At 42.6% G+C, this 21264-nt stretch overlaps 1 protein-coding gene across 1 annotated transcript in view; it reads left to right on the forward strand.

Annotated features, from left to right (window-relative positions):
• Positions 1-21264, forward strand: part of FRMPD2 (FERM and PDZ domain containing 2) — a 113505-nt gene that overhangs the window by 68807 nt on the left and 23434 nt on the right. Inside the window, exons 15-20 of the mRNA XM_053586027.1 lie at positions 6776-6932; positions 12951-13161; positions 16321-16421; positions 17572-17664; positions 18305-18412; positions 18508-18624. Coding sequence (XP_053442002.1) covers positions 6776-6932; positions 12951-13161; positions 16321-16421; positions 17572-17664; positions 18305-18412; positions 18508-18624 — 787 coding nt within the window. The remainder of the gene's footprint in view (positions 1-6775; positions 6933-12950; positions 13162-16320; positions 16422-17571; positions 17665-18304; positions 18413-18507; positions 18625-21264) is intronic.

Here is a 21264-nt window from a genome sequence, read left to right on the forward strand (position 1 = left end):
TCCTGGTGTGCTATGGGCCACTGAGGATTGCAAACTTTTGTTAGCCTTTGAAAGTTTAAAAGATTTTTTTTTTTGAGACAGGGTCTTGCTCTGTCACCCAAGCTGGAGTGCAGTGGCATCATCATAGTTAACTGTAACCTTGAATTCCTGGCTTCAGTGACACTCTTATCTCAGCCTTCCAAGTTGCTGGGACTACAGACATATGCCAGCACTCCCAGCTAATTTTCTTATCTTTTGTAGAGATGTAGTCTTGCTGTGTGGCTCAGGCTGGTCTTCAACTCCTAGTCTCAAGTGATCCTCCTGCCTCTGCCTCTCCAAGTGCTAGGATTATAGGTGTGAGCCACCATGCCTAGCATAAAGCCTTTTTATAAAAAACTCCATTAAACATACACCATTTGAAATCATATATAAACACTATTTGCATACATATTTGTGCTTCTTGAATTTAGCTATATTCAATTTGGCACGGGTGACCTGGTAACTGACTGCCCCTGCCTGTCTTGTGAGTCTTTTTTATTTTATTTTATTATTAAATCATAGCTGTGTACATTAATGCGATCATGGGGCACCATACACTGGTTTTATAAACAGTTTGACACGTTTTCATCACACTGGTTAACATAGTCTTCCTGGCATTTTCTTCGTTATTGTGTTAAGACATTTATATTCTACATTTACTAAGTTTCACATGTACCCTTGTAAGATGCACCGCAGGTGTAATCCCACCAATCACCCTCCCTCTGCCCATCCTCCCCCCTCCCTCCCCTCCCTCTCCTCTTCTCCATATTCTTAGGTTATAATTGGGTTATAGCTTTCATATGAAAGCCATAAATTAGTTTCATAGTAGGGCTGAGTACATTGGATACTTTTTCTTCCGTTCTTGACATAATTTACTAAGAAGAATATGTTCCAGTTAAAGACAAAACCACCAAAGATTTTGATGCACTGTCTTGTGAGTCTTCTTGGTCAGTATTTGTATTACTTCAGTGATGATTTATTATAAAGCACGAAGTTCATCTGTGGCCCGTGGAAAAATTGTATTTTTTTCCTACTTAATTTTCTTTATGGTTTTAACATTTTCCTAACTAAATCACTGTTTCTATTATTATCTGAGGTTAGAATTTCCTACATAGAACATAATTGCTTTTATTTATCTTCTGAATATTTTTTTCATTTCTGTCATCTTGGCTTTTGAAGTTAATGCATTGTCAAAATGTAATTCTTGATAGAATTTTATAATAAATTATTGTTTGTCTTTAGAAAAAAGCTTACATCTACAAATAATAATTGAGTATAATTTAATTGAGTCTATTTAAGGGATCTTTATATTATCAAGAAACTGATTTTTCCCAAGTAATTTTGACCAAACTTAAATGACAACAATATTTATTTATTTTTACTTGAATCCCACGACACATTAGAAAGCAATATTTATATTTGGGAAATTTTTAGAATTTTAACTACTTGAATTATTATTATTAATTTTTTATTAAATCATAGCTGTGTACATCCGTGTGATCATGGGGTACAATGTGCTGGTTTTATATACAATTTGAAATATTTTCATCAAACTGGTTAACATAGCCTTCACGACATTTTCTTAATTATTGTGTTAAGACATTAATTTCTACATTTAGTAAATTTCTCATGTACCTTTGTAAGATGCACCATAGGTGTGGTCCCACTGAATACCCTCCTTCCCTCCCCCCTTCCCTCCCTTCCCTCTCCCCTTTCCCCATATTCTTGGGCTATAATTGAGTTATAGCTTTCATATGAAAGCTATAAATTGGTTTCATAGTAGGGCTGAGTACATTGGATACTTTTTCTTCCATTCTTGAGATACTTTGCTAAGAAGAATATGTTCCAGCTCCATCCATGTAAACAGGAGAGAGGTAAATTCAATTTGAAGATTATTCAAAGAAGTTAATTTAATTAATTCATTACCATCACATTACTTCTCATTTTGTTTACTACATGTCTAATTGTTCAACATTTTCAAAGTCATTTGTTTTAAAACACTTGTAAAAATGCAGATAACCTAGAAAAAAAATTTGAAAAAATTTTTTAAAGCCATAAAATTCAATAGTCTCCTTAAGTAAGTACTTTATATATAAATTGGTTTAATTTTCACAGACATTTATTTTCCCCACTGCTAAGGGAATTTCTTGATTAAATGAATTGATTAACTTCTTGATTAAAGCTGGGAAGTCATCAGGTTCACAAGATAAACTTAGTACCTTTAAGTAAACTACTTAATTAGGATTTCCATTCCCCGGTGGTCATCCTCTTCTGTGGCATGAATGACTTATTTTTGTTAAAAAGTCATCACATGGAGTAATGTCGCCAGCTGCTTGCCACAAACTAAGCATCTTATGCAGAAAATGACTTAAATTCTTTATGCTTCTGCAAGCACAAAATTGGGAACTATGAGCAAGATGAGAATTAGCTCAGGAAATTGGTTTTAATTCTGCATATTAATAGCTGAAGCCGAAATGGTTCAGACACACATGGATCATTCATCTTGCCAGCCTGCAGGGAAGTAGCAAAGGAATTAGAGAAAGATGCCATTTCCAGAGATGATTCTAGATGTGTTGGTATCAATGCATATTTGGATCACAAAAGTGTTCCTTCTAGAACAATGAACCTATCCATGTCAGTGACTATTCCTGGTTATTACCACCAGTTAAATCTCTGAAGACAAATACATAGAAAGAGAAGCAGATATAGGCTATGTAGAATCCTCCAAGGGCCATAAAGCGAAACTCTGTCTCTACAAAAAATAAAAAAAAAGAAATAGACTACGAAGTTACAAACTACCATATGAAAAGAATATTTATCTTGAATAAGACAAGACATCACAGAAACTTATGAATTTTTTAAAAGCTGAACAAATGCCACCAATATCACAAAAGCCAGAAAATAATATTTTTATTAACTCCCTGACAAAGTCTATAATGCTTTCTTTCCTTTCAAACCATTGGTGGCTTACTCTTTGATTATTTTTCTATATGATGACACTTTTGTAATATCATTTTCTTCAGAGAGAATGGAAATATAATTTGGTTTTTTATTGATAGGATTGATACGGTGCATAAAACATGCAGCTTTGCACAGAGATATGCTTGCTCTTTGCTGTGCTACTACAGAGGTTTTTTTTTGCTACAAATTCAGGAAATTCAAGTTCTATTTCATGTGATTCCCATTAAAAAAAGAAAAATACCATGTAGTATATTGATAACACAATATATGCAATTAAATAGTACACCATGATAGCACAGAATTTCACCTAATTAGATGTTTTTGAGAACTAAATGGTAGTTTTTCATTTTTGATGATTGTAAATATTTCCTGGAGACTGGCTACTGGCTCTGTACATTTTAAACTTCCTTCAGGTGCTGGGTATCTTAGGGCCTGGCCCTGAACCTTTGTGCTGAGACTTTGAGTGAGGTGGCCCAAAGGAAGAGGTAGTTTGGGATGGCTGGTGACGAAGTAACTATTGCAGAAGAGACTGCAAACACAAAAGTAAATGGGAATAAATCTAAACAGTGCCCCCATCTCGACTTCTCCTTAAAGGGATGTAGCAACCCGTATAGCCTGTGGCTAGGAGATGTGAAAGTTATAAGAAACACTTGTATAGCTCACTAATGGAACACCTTGGTGAAAAAGGCATGGAGAGGGATTTAGCTCTCCTAACAAGCATAAGAGCTCACAAGATGAGAGCAGTGGTGAATTGGCAGTCTCTACACTTGTGGTGTGGAAAGGCAGGCGATCAGCCTTATATTAGGCTGGAGGAGCAGGCAGTCGGGAGCATCACGGACCCGCTTACTCTGACTCTTATCTCCTCTCCTGCTTGCAGAACGCCAGCATGGCGTCTCTCTCCTGGAGATTACCAAGCTCTGCTAAAGGCTAAGATCTATCTATTCTAAGACTGCTTTACTCTCTCTAAGACTCTCTCCTGCAGTAGATAGCCCTCAGGCACCTAAGAGAAATCGTTCCTGAGCAAAGTAGCTTAGCGGTCTACGTCCGAAACCTAGTTAAGCCAGGCCTGAGACCTGGCCAGTCCTGGGCCCTGACAAAGGGATCTGCTCCCACACCACCCAGCACCCCTGGTGTGGGAAGAAGCGGAAAGAAGAGTCAGGGGTCTTAACTGATGATGGTGAAAGCACCTTACTTTCCATGTTTCATGAGCACATGTGAACACACGTTAAGGCCCCTCCCAGGCGAGGGCACCCGTGAGTGAGGGCTCTGAGGCTCTAGCTTCCTCACCTTCTGGTTCTTCCTGGGAGAATACTGTGTTATCATCTGCAGAACAAACAGGCAGCCGAACAGCAACAACAATAACATTGCTGGAGAGGAAGTATGGTATACACCGATGCTTTGAAACAAACACGGCATTAAAGAAGCACCTTCTGTGTTCCTCCTGCAACCGTGCGGTACGTGTAAGGAAAGGTTTCTGTGTTGGAAACCCTGAGAATGGAGTTATACATCATCTTACTCACAGAGCAGTTGCCTGTGTGAAAGTTTGCCTGTGGATACGAATTTCCCATTAAATGATGTTATCGAAATGGTGATAAAAGGAAATAAAATCCAGACAGCGAAGACTATTTCCAGCTTTATGTCAAGACATGGGATTGGTATTCCACTCCTGTATAGTGGAATAAGTGCTCTTCAGTACCTCAGAGCACTAACAGCCCAAGGGCAGCTTTGTTGAGAGTTGTAAGATAAAAGAAAGTGTGGGGTTTGAGTGTGTGTGTGTGTGTCTGTGTAAATGATTCTCTTTTCAGATTTGCTAAAGAATAGCTATTAAGTTAAAAAAAGTTTAATATCTGAATAAACTTAATATAAAATCATCAGGACCGTATAAAAAGCATATCAGTGTGTACTGACAAAGTGTATGGATTTCAAGAAAATATTCAACTTTGGAAAAATGTGGATAAAACAATCAATTTGAATTATTCAGCCCAGTAAAACAGCATCTATGAATGATTGAGAAAATACATTGTTTAAAGCAATATGAGATATAGCACGGTTCAATTGCATTCTGAATCCATTCACATCAGCATGGAAAGCCTCAGCACTACGTTTGTCAATACAGTAAAGAGTATTAAGAGAATGATCAAATTCTTTAAAATTAGGTTAATGGGAAAAAGGATAATTTCTCAGAGGAAAAGCAGTGAGTAGTTATCTACCTTTTGTGAACCTCTGACTTGTGCGAAGGGAGTTTCTTAGCAATGCTATCAGGCACTAAAAGAGGTCAGCCTTACAGAGGATCAGGAGTTCCCAGGAACCCTTTCAAGCATAAGTCCTGTTTTATTTTTTATTGAGACAGAGTCTCCCTTTGTCACCCTCGGTAGAGTGCTGTGGCTTCACAGCTCATAGCAACCTCAAGCTCTTGGGCTTAAGCGATTCTCTTGCCTCAGCCTCCCGAGTAACTGGGACTACAAGGGCCCGCCACAATGCCCAGCTATTTTTTTGTTGCAGTTCTCATTGTTGTTTAGCAGGCCCGGGCCGGGTTTGAACCAGCCAGCTTGGGTGTATGTGGCTGGTGCCCTACCCACTGAGCTACGGGCGCCACCCCATAAATCCTGTTTTTACAATGTTATCTTTATAGGAGCAAACTCAAGATTCTTACTGAAATATATAGAATACATATTTTATTTGTAAGTTAAATATAAGTTCAGAATATAATTAATTACTTTGTATGTTATTGTTCTAATGAGAATTATATACTGCAATAAGTCATGACTCTTTTTCACAAAGTTCCACACAGACAGCCCCATATAGATAATCCCCATTAGTTTAGCACAGTGAGCTGGACAAGTACTATTACCTTATGTGGTCCTGGAAGGTATAATGTAGGGAAGCATTTCTTGGTGGTGTGACCTCAATTCTTCTGGCACTATGAGGACAGTTCTTCTGTTTCCTTATCTGTAGACTAAGGATAAGGCTAGAACCACCCGCAGTAGCCATGAAGACAAAATAAGTTTATACTCATAAAGCACTCAGAACAGAACCTGGGTGTAATAGCCAGAAATATGTGGACACACACAAATACTTTTATCTTATCTATACCCTATCAGCTAAGATGTTTGTCTATGTAATACACCTTCCTAGAATTTCTATAATAAAAGCAATCGGTAGCAAGGCACAATGGCTCGTGCCTGTAATCCTAGCACCATGGGAGGCTGAGGCAGGTGGATTGGCTGAGCTCACAGAGTTTGAGACCAGCCTGAGCCAGAGGGAGACCTCACCTCTAAAAAATAGCTGGGTATTATGGTGGGCGCCTATAGTCCTAGCTACTTGGGAGGCTGAGGCAAGAGAATCACTTAAGCTCAAGAGTTTGAGGTTGCTATAAGCTGTGATGTCACGGCCCTCTACCCAGAGTGACAACGTGAGACTCCGTCTCAAGTAAAACAAAAAAGCAATAGGAATACTTTGTGGCCTTTTCTTAATGCAAACTGAGGGTTTTGTTCCCTCCTTGCGGAGGCTGATGCACCTCACTTATTTCATATTCTTTTCACCAGACACATTCTTTGGCAAATAGCAATTGCCTGATAAACACTGGGTTTATGAATGAAGGAAAAAATAAAAAGAGGGATTTTCTCTAATCTAAGAACAATACTGGGCCATAGTCAGACAACGCCTGCCACTTTGGATACCTGGGACATTGACAGTGAACTGAGGGACTAAGTGTTTTATTACTCTCTGTACAGTGGTGGTTCCACAGATGGGTAAGGACGATCAATGCATTAAAGTCTGTGTTTGCTTCCCTCAGCAAAAAAAGTTCACCATCACAAGCAGTGTCACCGGGAAAAAGCACACATTTGTCACCAATTCAGCCAAGACCTGTAAATATCTACTGGGCCTCTGCTCTGCCCAGCATGGGTTTAATGCTCAGATGGGCTCTGGGCCTTCTTCCCAAGTTTTAACTGGTGAGTAGATGCTGTATTCTCAACATACACGTTGGCACGTTTGTTCTTTTATAAAACTATTTACATAAGTAGATACTAATACCATTGATTCAGAAACCTCTAAAAAGTTGCAAATCTCACTCATTAACTGTAGAAATGACAGTACAGATGAAATACAATTTTATTTTCTCAGATTGGCAAGTGCTAAAATAAATAACATTGGGCAGGTAAATAGATATGACCTTTTGTTAGTGCAATTGGGTATATATAGGAAAAGTCTTTTTAAAAAGTTCATGTCCTCTTAGGTATTAATTTCACTTTTACTTTTACTCAGAAATGTGTTCTGAAGTAATCAGCAGAGAAATACACAAAAGTTTAATGTCTCTGTTCACTAGGGCAGTGTTTATAATAGGAAACTTTTGGAAGCCATCTACGTATCCAAAAATAAAAGAATGGTTAAATAAACCACAGCACATCTATGCAATTTAGACCGTAAAATCAGTTTATGGGGAATGATAATGTGTGAACTGTGCATGATACGGTTCTAAGCGAGGAAAAGCAAGTTATCTGGCACCATCTCATGGCACTTTCTTCGATGATAGAAGTGTCTACAGAATGTGGGACTTATGTAGTAGCACGTACCTTTGAGCACTTGAAAGGTGACAAGAAGAACTGAGGAATTAAACTTTTAATATTATTAAATTTTCATTAATTTATATTTAAATTTAAATGACCATGTGCACAGGTACGGACACATGATACTAATTTGGTTAATATTAACAGGTTATAAAGTAAGCAAGATAGAATACAGAAATGAAATACACCAAAAAATTACTTGTTACTTTTGAGTTAGGCACACGTACAAGTTTGTTTCCTCTGTTTTATATTTTTCAGTATTTGCTACACTTTCAACAGTGAACATGTATTATGGATATAATTAAGAAAGAGGCTATTGGTTGAAAGGTGGCCACGTACCACGTAAGATTAGTTAATATTTATTGAGCATTTAGGAAGTGCTACAGAGCTGTTTACTATTGTTATTATTATAGTTTCGTGGCATTATGCTAGGTGCTTTCATGAATGATCTCATCTATGTTCATAATATATTGTTTTCTCAAACTACAATTGTCCAGCAGCCCCGGGGCAGGCATCAGTGGTATTGGGAGGTGCAAACTGACCCTTGGAGAAGTTTAATAACATGTCAGCTGCTTGGTGGCAGGGCTAAGATTTGACCCCGTGGCTCGCGGGGCCCAGTGCCTGCCCTATGGCCTTTTATAATTAACCAGAGCATGAACTTGAGTGCCAGAGGGACTTGGCTTTGAGCATTTAGGAAGTTGCAGTTGCTGTTGATCTCTACACATTACTTCATCTTTGGTTACAAAAGGAACAATCCACTACAGTGTGGTTTTCGCCCTTCACATTCAGAGACCTGAAGCATGCATGTTACTTGGGAGCTTGCTATGGATGGAAAATCTCAGGCCTCACCCCAGTCCAATGAAATAGGAATCTGCTTTTTTTTTTTTTTTTTTTACAAAGAATGCGGACCATTTGGATGCACATAAAGTTTGAGAAGTACTGACTTGGAATGTGGCCTGCGGATTCCAATGGACTAGGGGAGTGTCACGTATGAGCTGCTTGACTTTGGGCAACTCCTTTCCCCTATCTGAACCTTAGTGTTCTCATTTGAGCACATGGGCCATCTTGTGGGTTTGTGTTGTGCTCCAGGATCAGGTGTATGGTGTTTCCAGGGTGATGTCACATTCCATGTTCATATGAGAACTCTAATGGTGTCTCCCATTCAGTGCTGGCTGTACCCTTAGGTACTAAGCCCTGATACAGGAGTTAGGATCAACTGGGAAACAAAACTGCTGAGCTTTCAGATGCAGAATAAAACACAGAAAATAAAGGTAGCACATCATTTGCAGCAGGATCAAATAAACATATAAACATTTCCCTGAAACCACAGGGTGGTGACTCCAGGATGTTTCCAGGGAACTGGAGATGACAAATGTGAATTAATTATATCTGACTTACCTGCTATTGCTGAGAACAGAATATGAAACACCATCAATATTGCTTTTATTGCCCGGGTTTCAATGACTGTAAAATATTTATAAAGACTCCAAGAGCTCACTTGTGAAATTAGTCCTTCCAAACCTATTTTGCTTGTAATAGACTGTTTTCCTCAAACCACAAATTCTCACTTCCTTAGGAGTTCTCGGGAACCTAACATTTATTTGCATTAAAAGGATTAGTTTAGACAATTTTTCCTTGCCTTAAAAAGTATCATCATACCAGCCTAGCCAACAGAGCGAGACCCTGTGTCAAAAAAAAGGCATAAAAATTAAAAAAAATTAAAAGTGTTTTCACATGAGAAACTCTCTCCGCAGACCCCATTTTCAGTGACTGCAGGCAGTGCCACCCAATGGCCCGACGTAGTCCCCAAGTTCAGCCTGCCCACAGTTGATCTCTTCCTCTTAATGCAACTCCTCCACTGTGGTCTTTGTCTTTTTCAAATGGAACCACCCACCGTCCCTGCAGGAAATGTGAGGGTCTGGATATGCACCCTCTCTTTCCATCCCACCTGCCATGAAATTTTCCCAAACGGGCTTCCTGCTCGGATTCATGTCTCTTTTACTAACCTTCTATCAGCCTTCAGAATGACCATTCAAAAGAACCAATCCAATTATGTTTTTCTATGCTAAAAAGTTGTCAGTGGCTCTCTGCTGCCTGCAGGGACAAGCCCAAACTTTTTAGGATGGCATGCCAGACTCTTACCAATCTGGCCCCAACCCTGACTTATCTCTTGCCCTGACTCCTGACTCCTTCTCTCTGCTCTCCAGCTATGCTCTAGGCTGCTGAACATACCAGGAAGGTTCAGATTCAGGGTCCTTTGGGCTCAGCATATCCTCTGCCTGCAAGGAGGTTCCTAACCCCTTGCAGGCTCAGACCACCAAGATAAGCCTGATTCTCTTTGAATATGTTTACAAGAGCATTCTCCTCTTTGAAGGTTTTCCTGGCTGACTGGCTCCAGATGTAGTCGACTACTCCCTCTCCTGTGCAGACCTCTGTGTTCTCCACTATAATGTTCTGCCTCTTCTGTTTGTGGAGATGTCTGCCTCTGGTCTGGTAGGCGGGAGCTTTGTGAGGGCAGGAGCTGCTTACAGCTTCAGCATGGAACAAAAGTGTGCCAAATGGGAAGTGGTTAGCACATGCTTTTGGAGGATGGGGATGGATGATTTGTATGGAAATACAATCATACACTTAACCCTGTGCTTTTTTGATATTTAGCTTGCTTTTCAATAAGCAATATCTCTGTAAACATCATGGAAAGTAATATTTGCTGTATTTTGTGTCATTCCTTTAAGTCAGCGGTTCTCAACCTGTGGGTCGTGACCCCTTTGTAACAATGAAAATACGTGGTGGCTTTACGAAGGTTGAGAACCACTGTTTTAAGCTATAACTCAGAAGTATAATTGCAAGAGCCAGGGCGTTTTTAAGGCTGTTGCTGCCTTCCTGAGTGCCACTCCCGTGCCCACTCATCCTGCCTGTGTTGTTGCAGCCTTGCTGGAGGAGATACAATCATGTTTATCTTTGTTCATTTGGTAGGTAAAAATGATTTGGTGCTTTATTTTGCAGTTCTTTGATTGTTGAGAAGTTGAACATTTTCCAAATGTTTCTTAGTCATTCTTCTATGAATTGTCTCAACAAACATATTACTTTGTAGTTATATTTGGCTCCCTGGGGAGAAAGACAAATCACTGAGTTTTTATACGTGCATAATTTCAGGACTAAAGCAAGCAGGATCTGTCAGCCCTGCAGAGTGAAGCTCAACCCTTTCCCGTTGGTAGCCCGGGGGCTCCAGGATGCTCTCAGCCGGGTCCCTATGAAACACTGGAATTAACTAGGAGTTCAGCCCCTGACATCTAGATGAATTTAGACATTCGTCAGCTATTTTGCTGGTGCCACAATTATGCTGTGAGCCACGCATGGCCAGGAAACAGAACTCATCCACTCTCCTTGGTTTGCCAGTAGCCTTGAGATATTTTTGACAACCCTATTTTTCCATTTTGAAAGGCTGTCAACTCTTGGCTCTTCCAACTTCCAACAAATCCTCCCTCCACTGTTTATCCACCTGATCAACCCCATGAAGCTGGGGCCTCATGATGATGCTAGCACCCAGCCCATCAGCCTGCCCCTGCACGCTGAGTCCCTCATGCCAAGTGCTTGACATCTGAGCTCTCGTTTCCTGAACTCACCACGAGGCTCCTGTCCTGTCAACTGAGCTTCCTCATCCGTCCCCTAATGCTCTCCAGCTTCTTGCAGACCCCTGGGGCTTTCACTCCTCTGCTGCCTTCTGTGAGTCCCCTGTCCCCTTTAAGGGACGACTCTGTCCTGTCGCCCCATCTCAGTTCTATCTTGCTTTGAACCTGTTAACGTCTCTGCCTGAGATTCTGCCTCCACTGTTTCTGCTACAGTATCCCCCGTAGGTATTAATATCTGTTAACAGCTATCGTGATTGAGTCTAAGGAGAGCACAGCGCTGCCCACGCCTCCGACGAGCCTCCTCTGCTGCTGCCTTTGTCTTTGTGTCCTTGGCACCTTCGTTTTCCTGCTTGGAGTGTGGAGTCAGCTGGCTTGAGTGTGGGTCCTGCTCTGTCACTTCCTAGCCTTGGGACCATGAGCAAAGTATCCACTCTCTCAGCCCCAAGTTTCCTCATCTGTAAGATGGGTGCAATAATATCTACTCCATAGGGTTATTGTGAGGGTTAAATAAGACAATATAGATAAGGTGCTTCATATGTCCCTGGCACGTAACAAGTGCTCAGCAAATATTAGTTGTTAGTGTTGATGTTACTGTGTTGTTACTGTTTCTGGCCAAGGGCGAGCTTTAAAACAAGATACTATATGATTTGTGCAGAAGTCACAGGTCATATTCAAGTTCCTCATGTTTCTCCATTCTTTCTTGCCTACTGTATGTGAGTGTTGGTACCATGATGTCTCCTGCATGCTGAAAATTCTTAAAAAGTGTTTTTTAAAATCTAGATTTTTCAGTGGGCACAGCCCTGGCAATGAATCAGACACCATTGTAGGAAAGAGTCAAATTCTGTTTGAAGAAATAAATGCCCACAGACACCCCTGACGTGGAGGCATTTCGAGGCATGGTAGATGTGTATATAAGTGTGCGTTCCCCCCCCCATACCCCCCAGAAATCCAGAGCCACACGATCACCATGTGTCTGACTATTCTTTCTTTCTTGGTTTTAGCAAGGAGCAGATGGTCAGAATATAGTCATCATTTTCCTTTTTCAGAATACTAACTTGGCTTTATGTAAAGCCTCATTAACTTAAAGGATCTATTTACTGCATCCCAATTGTTTATGAAAAATAAGAATAGTGAGGTGGACAGTAACTCACATCCTTGGCCTCAAGTTCAGGATCTCATTAGAGTCATTTATGAGACCTTCCTGCATGAAGGGAGAAAGGAAAGTGTCAAAGCTGGGAGCTCCTAACATCTAATACACATTTATATTTCAGGAAACAGGACCTTATATTAGATATTACTACCATGGCAAACTAAGCTGTATAGAGATTACAGACTGTACTCCACAAGGCAGAGCCTAATCCTGAGAGCCCAGGTGATTTGAAGACCCATTCGTTACAAGAATATTTGGAGGACAGACCTGTAAAGGCAGAAAGCAGAAGGGGATAGGGCTAATTGTATAGGCCTATTGGCTGGAGCCTGACATTCTGGGTCGTTCCCTTTAGAACAGGCTCCTTTGGTCTAAGAGTCCTGTCAGCTACAGGAGGAGGAAGAACCTCTTGTCTCTTCCTTCTTCTGTTTCTGAGATATCTTTGATTAGCAAATGCTAATTAGGAGAACTTGGATTCCCAGGCATGTGCAAGACAAGAGGCAAAATAGCAGGCCTCCAAATTCCAGAAAAAGAAAGGAGGGAGCCTGGGGCTGGGGAAGTGTTCCTAGGGGATGGATCCAGCATCACCCTGTGTGTGTACGTTTATTTTTATCTTTCACAATTCAGACCATGATAAGTTTGTGCAGTTGGTCAATTTGAGTCCTGCACACTCTGCTCAGTCTAAGCCTCTCACTTGGATTCGGAGATTGTCGTGCTCAGAAAATGAGTTGTTTGCACCCCGGGTTCAGGATGCTGCAGAAGGCCTGCTGAGTACATCCCTGGATAATTTCCACATGGAAGCCAGCAAGGAGGTCGGGACAGAAGGCGTCGGAGCCAGGTGGGTTGGATGCATTTGTTCTCTGGGCCCCAACTACCATGTGCTTCATGCTCTGGAGCAAACTGTACCTGAAGAAATTGTTTGAAGGATGTTAGTTGGCTAAGAAACATCTGCATTCATTGGGCAACTGTCAACCGATTCTGTGGAGCTTTATGGAAGGGTGAGTCTGAGCTAAATGCTATAGAACAAGTGTCTTATTCCTTCTACCGTGTGCTCTTGTTTTTTTCAGTGGAGAGAGAACTATATGATAATATGACATTTAAGAGGACAAAATAAACAAGTTGTGAAAAGCCTATTTGGCTTCATTGTGAGCCAGATTCTGTTCTTGTGCATATCAACTAATTTAATCCTCACAACTCTGTAAGGTATCTCTGTTGCTTCCCCCATTTTACGGGAGAGGAGACCGAGCTGTTAGGATTTGGACCTGCATAGCTGGCCCCAGATCCTGGACTCCTTACCGCTAACTACGCTGTGCTACCTTCTCTATTGACTTGCTTGCAATTTAAATTTGTATGTGAAAATCATGAGCTTATAAATGCAACTTTTCATGATAAGACAATGGTCCATAAATTAAAAAATAGCCTACAACTTGAGTTATACTTCTTTCGGAAGTTGTGTAAATAGCACAGAGTCACAGGCAGTACATGACCAATGAAGGTTGCTGTAGGAGCCTTTTTTGGAGGATGAGTTATACATCTGCTTCAGCAGGATGGCATGAATGATTCATTTGAACTGAAATTTGTGTCTCTATCTATGCCAAATAGTTCTTAGAAAATTATTGTCCTGAACTCTGTTGATGTGAATGGGTGTCACTATGCACTATCAATGCCAATAACAGTGAAGCAAAATGTTTTGAGCCTCTATTACTGTGTAACAAACTACCCTGAAGCACAGTGGCTTAAAACAACAGGAATTTTGTTATTCCATTTCACAATTTTCTGAGTTAGAAATTCAGGCAGGGCTTAGCTGGGGATTCTTCTGCTTCATGTGATATTGATGGGCATCATCATGGCACTCAGCAGGTGGTGAACTAGTCGGGAGAATCCAAGAGGACCCTACTCACGTGCTAGTCCCTTGTTGTGGATAGCTAGGATGTGATGCTTACTCAGGAAGGTCCCTCTCCCTCCCTGTGTAATCTCAGGCCCTGTCCATGTGGGGTGCCCAGCAAGGTTCTGCATGGCAGCTCTTAGGAGAGGGCCAGTCCTCTTAGGATCTAGGCCTGAAGCCAGCAGGGTGTCACTTCTGCCATACTCTGGTTAAAATAGTCGAAGGTCAGTACAGATTCAAAGGGAGCAGAAATAGACACCATTTCTTGATGTAGGAGTTTTATTTTTTATTTGTTTTGAGACAGAGTCTCACTCTGTTGGCTCTGAGTAGAGTGCTGTGGATTATAGCTCAAAGCAACCTCGAACTCCTGGGCTCAAGGGATCCTCTTGGCTCAGCCTCCCGAGTAGCTGGAACTACCACAATGCCCAGCTATTATTTCTACTTTTTTTTTTTTTTTTGCAGTTTTTGGCCAGGGCTGAGTTTGAACCCGCCACCTCTGGCATATAGGGCCAGCGCTCTACTCCTTTGAGCAACAGGTGCTGCCCCTCTATTTTTTTTAGTAAAGACACGGTCTCACTCTTGCTCAGGCTGGTATTAAACTCCTAAGCTCAAGTGGTCTATGGCTTTGGCCTTCCAGAGTGCTAGGATTATAGGCATGAGCCACTGTGCCCAGTGATATAGGAGTTTTGAAGGATCCTTCATCTGTCCCTCACACTAATGGTACTTTGTAGCACTTTATTATTTAAAAGGCTAGGCTGGGAGAGCTAGGTGCAGTCATACCCATGCCCTGGGTGGCTGTGGGAATGAAACCACATTGTAATGTTGAACACAGGCCGGGCTTGTGGTGCATGTCTTGATGCTGGTGCCTTCCCCCTGGTCTCTAGGAACACAAATTCTCATCAGGGGAACAGAATGGGAGAAGCGTTTAAATCAGAACAGATGCAACCTTAGGGTGAGAGAGTTCCCAAGATGAGCCCAGTGAGGGCTGCATTAGGTACTATATTACTGGCCTCAAGTGATCCTCCAACCTCTGCCTCCCAAAGTGCTGCCAGTCAGTGGGTTCTCCATGAGTTGGGTTGATCTTGCTGCACCACACAGCACAGACAGGGGCAGGGCAGAGTGAGGCCCCGTTCTGCCTCACCTCCCTTACCTCCAAGGAGCTGCTCCGTGCTGAACCACACCTCTCCCCCTGTTGTGCCCGTTCTTCCCTTTTTGGCTCCAGCCCCTCTGAACAGTGCTGGGTTCTGCACTGAGAGCTACAGAGCTCCCAGGGGAAGGTCCATGGGAAACTTCTAGGCCAGCATCCCCAGCCAGGGTCCAGCCACCTGCAGCAATGGGGCAGGCGTAGGCTCACTGAGGGTGGAGACGGTGTGGATTACTGAGGGCTGCAGGATCTTCTCAGGTATTTGGCCGTCTTTGCAGGTGGGAGCCGCCTTTCCCAGGCTCTGAGTGCCTGCAGCTTTCCGTCTGTCCTGCCTTCTCGCTCTCTACCGTGCTCACCTCTGAATGTAGGTTGTAGTGTAGAGCTGACACTGGGCGTGGGCAGGGCTCCCTTTGATTCTGTTCTCCCAGGGCCTAGAGCACTTTTTGCTTACTAGAATGCTGCACATTCAGCCTGTGTGAAGGCTTCGTGTTCACAGTGCCCAAACCAAAGGCCTGTGAGGATCAAGCAGGTGCGTGACAATGTCCAGCCTCAGGGCCTTCTGCTGAAGGCAAGAGCAGATGGCAGGGCATCAGGCCCCACTGAGAGTGCTGGTGTTTTACGCTTACCATCTCATTTTGCTGCCACCACAAGCTTGGGAAATAGGAATATTACTCTTATTTTATAGATGAGGAAATGGAGGTTTTGAAGGGCCACATCTCTTACCTGAAGGTGGACAAGGGGAGGCTCCTATGACCCCTGGGTGGCTGCAGTGTCAGAGATAGGCATACTCTGAAACCATCCCTCCTTTTGAACGCTGATGACCAGATCAGCCTTTATAGGGTCTGGCTGAGGATCCGCTGGAGGACTGGACATCAGGCTGCCTTCCCCAGGCTCCTGTTCACACTCAGAAATGCTGAGAAGTTGCCTCACAGGGTGTCTTTATCTTACCTTATTGCTTTTCCCTGCAGCCCCCGCACTGGCCGGGAGCAGCTAGAGACTGCCTGTGTGATCCAGAAGCCAATGACTCGTGATTCTCTCTCTGAGCTGCCTGTTCAGAGCCTGTGCACAGGTACGAGTGGGCCATGGGCAGGTTTGGGGTACAGGAAACCTTACGCAGGAAGCTTGCTTTACAGTTTTTGCCACCATTTCATTTCCCAGACATTGTCCACAATCTTCCTGTTTTTTAAAATTAGTTTCAAAACTATTTATGATCAGGAAGAAATGTCAGAGTCAACATTTGTCTTTGGCTGGATAGGTAGATAGGAAATGTGTTAGCTTTGGCAAAGAGAATCCATGCACTCTGGTCCAGAAGGACAAATACTTAACTGTAGAGTAGTACGTTTAGAAAAATGCACTATCCATTTTAGTTACACTTCACACAGGCCCAGAAGATCACCTTGTATTAGTCCCTGGAAAATATATACAGCTTAGTCAGTATTCCCCTCTGATATGCCTCCTGGCAAGTTCCCAGTTGAATGTAGGGATAAGGAGATTCCACGCAAGGGAAAATATTTTTGCTTGATAAGCAGTAAGCCTGGAGGCTGGATCTGGAATGCCACCAGGCAGCTCTTTACCATGAACTGTCTGCCAGGTCCCCCCACCGTGGTTTCTGGGGAAGAGAGGGATGTGGAAGGGTTGTAGAGTTGGGTCACCATTTGGAAATTTATGCAAGGACCCATCCAGGACTTCAGCTCCCAGGCAATAACCTTAGGGTGCTGTTTGGGGCTCCTCCACAATCTAAGCTGGGGGAGCACGACAGGGCACCAGGGCTGGCTTGCTGGCCACTCACCCCCTCATCATTAGTAGTCTAAGATGGGAAGGCTTTGATGTCTCATTTCTGTGTTTTAGTTTTCATTTTTATTTTCATTGCCAGCAAGTCTCTGTTCATCTTCTGTTTTGTCCCAAGGCCAATGCAGAAAAAAAAAAAAAAAAAGGCTAGTAAATCATACAGAAAACAAGCCCCCTTGCCACCCTGCCCTTGCTTTGCTCTTTAAGCCCAACTGAACCGACACTGACCCAGGCTCAATACCCTTCCCAGTATTGCTGGGAGAGTACATGTAAACTACTTTTGCCTTTTAGGAATGTGTGTGTGTGTGTGTGTGTGTTTGTGTGAGAGAGAGAGAGAAAGAGAGAGAGAGAGAGAGAACTGTTCACTCCTTTTGTATGTACAAATAATTTTGGGGAAAAAGTACACTATGGTGCTTTCATTCCACCTCCAGGGTCACAGAACAATAGGAACAAGAGCTTTACAGCCGAGCCAGGCCAAGAGATCATTTGTGTGACACTGAAACGCGATCCACATCGTGGTTTTGGTAAGAGGGCCACCCGCAGGTTAGACAAACAGGGGAAGTGTGTGCCATTTTCTCTTTCAACTTTTCTACTCTCCTTTCCTGACCCTTGTCCCTCAATCTGCCTTTTTCAGTGATCATTCCTGCCTCCTCCCCTCCCCACCCGCCCCTGGAACTATCCCTAGAGAGCAATGGGACTTTAGTTCCAAAGTTTTCCTTTTAGGCCCAATACATTTTGGGGGCTGAATCTAAACATACGCACAAAGCCTTTTCCCCCCAATACCATGAAACAACCTTCTCTAATACATTTCGATTCTTAGTGATAGAGAAGAGTCCATCTTTTCACCTCCTACTATCGACCATATTGTAAGACCTTAAAAACCACATAACAAATAAGGTAGTGAAACAGGGTACTTGATTCAAAATCATCCCTTTCCTATCTCTGATTATCTGTTGGAGCAAAAGCCTTTGCATATTTGTGGGTTGTGTTCCTAGCTTTAGCAGTTTTCTCCACGTATTATGTAGAAAGGATCCTTTGAGGATCAAAAGATCTGGGTGCAAATATAATCAGCTAACGTCACTCGGTAGACTGTGCAAGCAAATAGACCACCTCTCTGAGCTGCAAAATCATTATCATCTTATCAAACATCACCTTGGATTATAGGTTTTGTCATTAATGAGGGAGATAACGCAGGCCAAGTTGACCCTGGCATTTTTATATCTTCCATTATACCTGGGGGACCAGCAGAGCAAGCCAAAAGGATTAAACCAGGTACGTCTTCTTTTTAAATCACCGGAGATGCTGCTTTAAGGGATCACTCTTTCTCATTCCCTTGGTGGGGTTATTGACATGTTTTATTTTTCCAGGAGGGCAGATACTAGCCCTGAATCACATCAGTCTGGAAGGCTTCACGTTTAACATGGCTATAAGGATGATTCAGAATTCTCCGGACAACATAGAATTAATCATTTCTCAATCAAAAGGTATGTTCTAACTTGCTTTCAGAAGCTGAAGAGCCCCATCTGTTTTCAGGAGCCCATTATTACCACAAGGTGCTGGATCTGTAAGTCCACATGGATTTTCTTTTTTCTTTTTCTTTTTTTTTTTGAGACAGAGTCTCATGTTGCCTTCGGTGATGTAGCGTCACAACTCACAGCAACCTCAAACTCTTGGGCTTAAGTGATTCGCTTGCTCAGCCTCCCAAGTAGCTGGGAGTACAGGTGCCCACCAGAATGCCCAGCTATTTTTTCATTGTAGTTGTCATTGTTGTTGGCCCAGGCTGGGTTTGAACCCACCAGCTCTGGTGTATGTGGCTGGCGTCCTATCTGCTGAGCTACAGGTGCTGAGCCTATTCCAATTGTTTATTAGCCACAGCTGGTTACAACCTCTGTGTGTTCTTCCGCCCACTTTCCTCGCATGAGAGGGAGGATGTTTCTATCATCAACCAAGTCCTTATTGAAAGCGGCTATCCGGAATTTCTACATAGTTTGAGTTTAGGTATAGCAATCAGCTGGGAAGGAGACAGGGAAGTGTTGGAGAAGCTGAATGTGCCCAGCAAGCGTGCTGCTCTAACGTGGTGTGCATGTTCCGAAGAGTAAAGTTTTTTATTTTTTTATTTTTGAAGATGCTTTTCTTCATCATTTAGGTAAGAATGAGAAAGCAGCAACTGCTTATATGTAATATTAAAGAATAATATTATTATGCTTATTTGGGACAGGTTTGGGGGACTTGATAGAGGTAAATGGGGGGAGCTAATATCCCCCTGACCCTGCTTACCTGGGACCACTCTTGTTTTTTGGTTGAATGATCCTATACGTTAACAGCAGACTGCCTGCAAATTCAGGCTCCCCCATGGCTTCCTCACACTCCAAGGGCCTGGTACATTTTCCCTTATATGCAGAAATGCTTCATGTCACACCAGCCAGCATTTTCTAGTTTCTAAATGCAGGCACCCATATGCCTTGCCCTCGGAAAACTGTGCACACTCTCACTCCTGCATTTGTACACTCTGCCGTGCAGCTGCCCTGGGCCAGAAGCTGCAGGGGGTGGGAGGTGACAGTGCTGGGACCTCGATCTCGCACCTTTCATCCTGTGTCTGAGCTGTCCCAGGGGCTGGCCTCTGCTAGCCATCCCTGTGGGTTTTCCCAGCACCGCCACACTTCTTCCTGTGGTAGCCCCGCAATTCCTCCACTGAGAGGAGGAACCAAACTGTCCCTTTTTTTTTTTTTGTTAGAAAATGCATGTGGGTGACTGCATCCTAATTCAGTATAGTCCAAGGATGGCCTGCTCCGATGGGGGTGTCAAAAATTGACACCTGAAGTCTGCAGTGCTCAATCAACAGCCTTACAATAGAATTCCAGACAATAGGTTTCCCACAAAGGCTGGGAATGACACATCCTCTCACTGTGGGGCCCTGGTCACCTGTTGGTATCTCTGCCTTCATCACAGCCTTGGCTGGAGGAAGATGTTTCCATGGTGATGCTGGCTGGGTCTCCATGGGCAGAGCCTTGGCCGCCACAATTTTCTGTCTGATTAGGCTGCTGTTGTGGGGGCAGCTGGGTTAAGGCCAAGGTCGGGGTCAGACAGATAATAGGCCTGTCACGAGCAGCCACTGTGGTGTACAATAAATTGAGTTTTAATTACCCACAGAAGGTCTCCCAGCTCATACATTTAGTAGGGAGGACATTTAGTTTGTGCTCAGCTTGACTTTTCAATTCAATCATAAATCCCATCCTCATCTTTCATAGACGGTATGGAAAGAAAATGAACAGATGCTTACAGTATTGCCAGAAAGACAATGACAGTGCCATCTGTGAATGAAATGGCCAGGAATGCAGCATTGGGAAGCAGTGCCCCTACTGCTCCCTGCTGAATACTTTTAGATTTGAGTAACTTCAAATCAAATGCATTCAATCAAATGTATTCAAATCAAATTCATTCAGCATGTGAGTTTGGGCACTTCTCTGGGCGCTAATGAGTCTGTATCAAAGGTAGTAAATCTACTTGTATGTTTATGTATCTAGGTCTAAAGAAATGTAACGATTATGCATTCCTCCCACATATATTTGTTGAGCAGCTAATGTTAACATATTAACAGTAGGTACATTTACTGAGTCTCTACCATGTACTAAGCTGTGTGTATATATAGATATATATGAGAGTTATATACATAGTTAATATATATGAAAGAATATTCTCGTGTAATGTATATATATTTTTATCTTTCCCTACATATGTAAAATCTTCTCTATGTAGAATCTCTCAGCCTCATCAACCTTACAATATTTTTATTAATATTAACTGCATAAGAGTAAATATACCCTAAATATAAGAAAGTTGAGGTCTGGAAATTTGAAATACCTTGCCCAAGGTTTTACCTGTTGTTTGGTGACTTGGTCTTCTTTCTCTGCCCTGTGCCAGGTCAAGAGTCAGACCTGGGGTGAACAGGAATCAGTTGCCCCTCCTTCTTTCACAAGACCCCACAGTCTGGGTATTACCAAGCACCCCCGAAGGACCTGATACATTGGTTTTTGGATCACATGGTGATTACAGATGTGCTCAGTAGTGTCTCCAGCAGAGGCTGGGTTTAAGATAGCACCACATTCTGGGATTTGGGGCAAGCA

The sequence above is a fragment of the Nycticebus coucang genome, chromosome 3 (genome assembly GCF_027406575.1).
Source record: "Nycticebus coucang isolate mNycCou1 chromosome 3, mNycCou1.pri, whole genome shotgun sequence".
Taxonomy (NCBI): domain Eukaryota; kingdom Metazoa; phylum Chordata; class Mammalia; order Primates; family Lorisidae; genus Nycticebus; species Nycticebus coucang.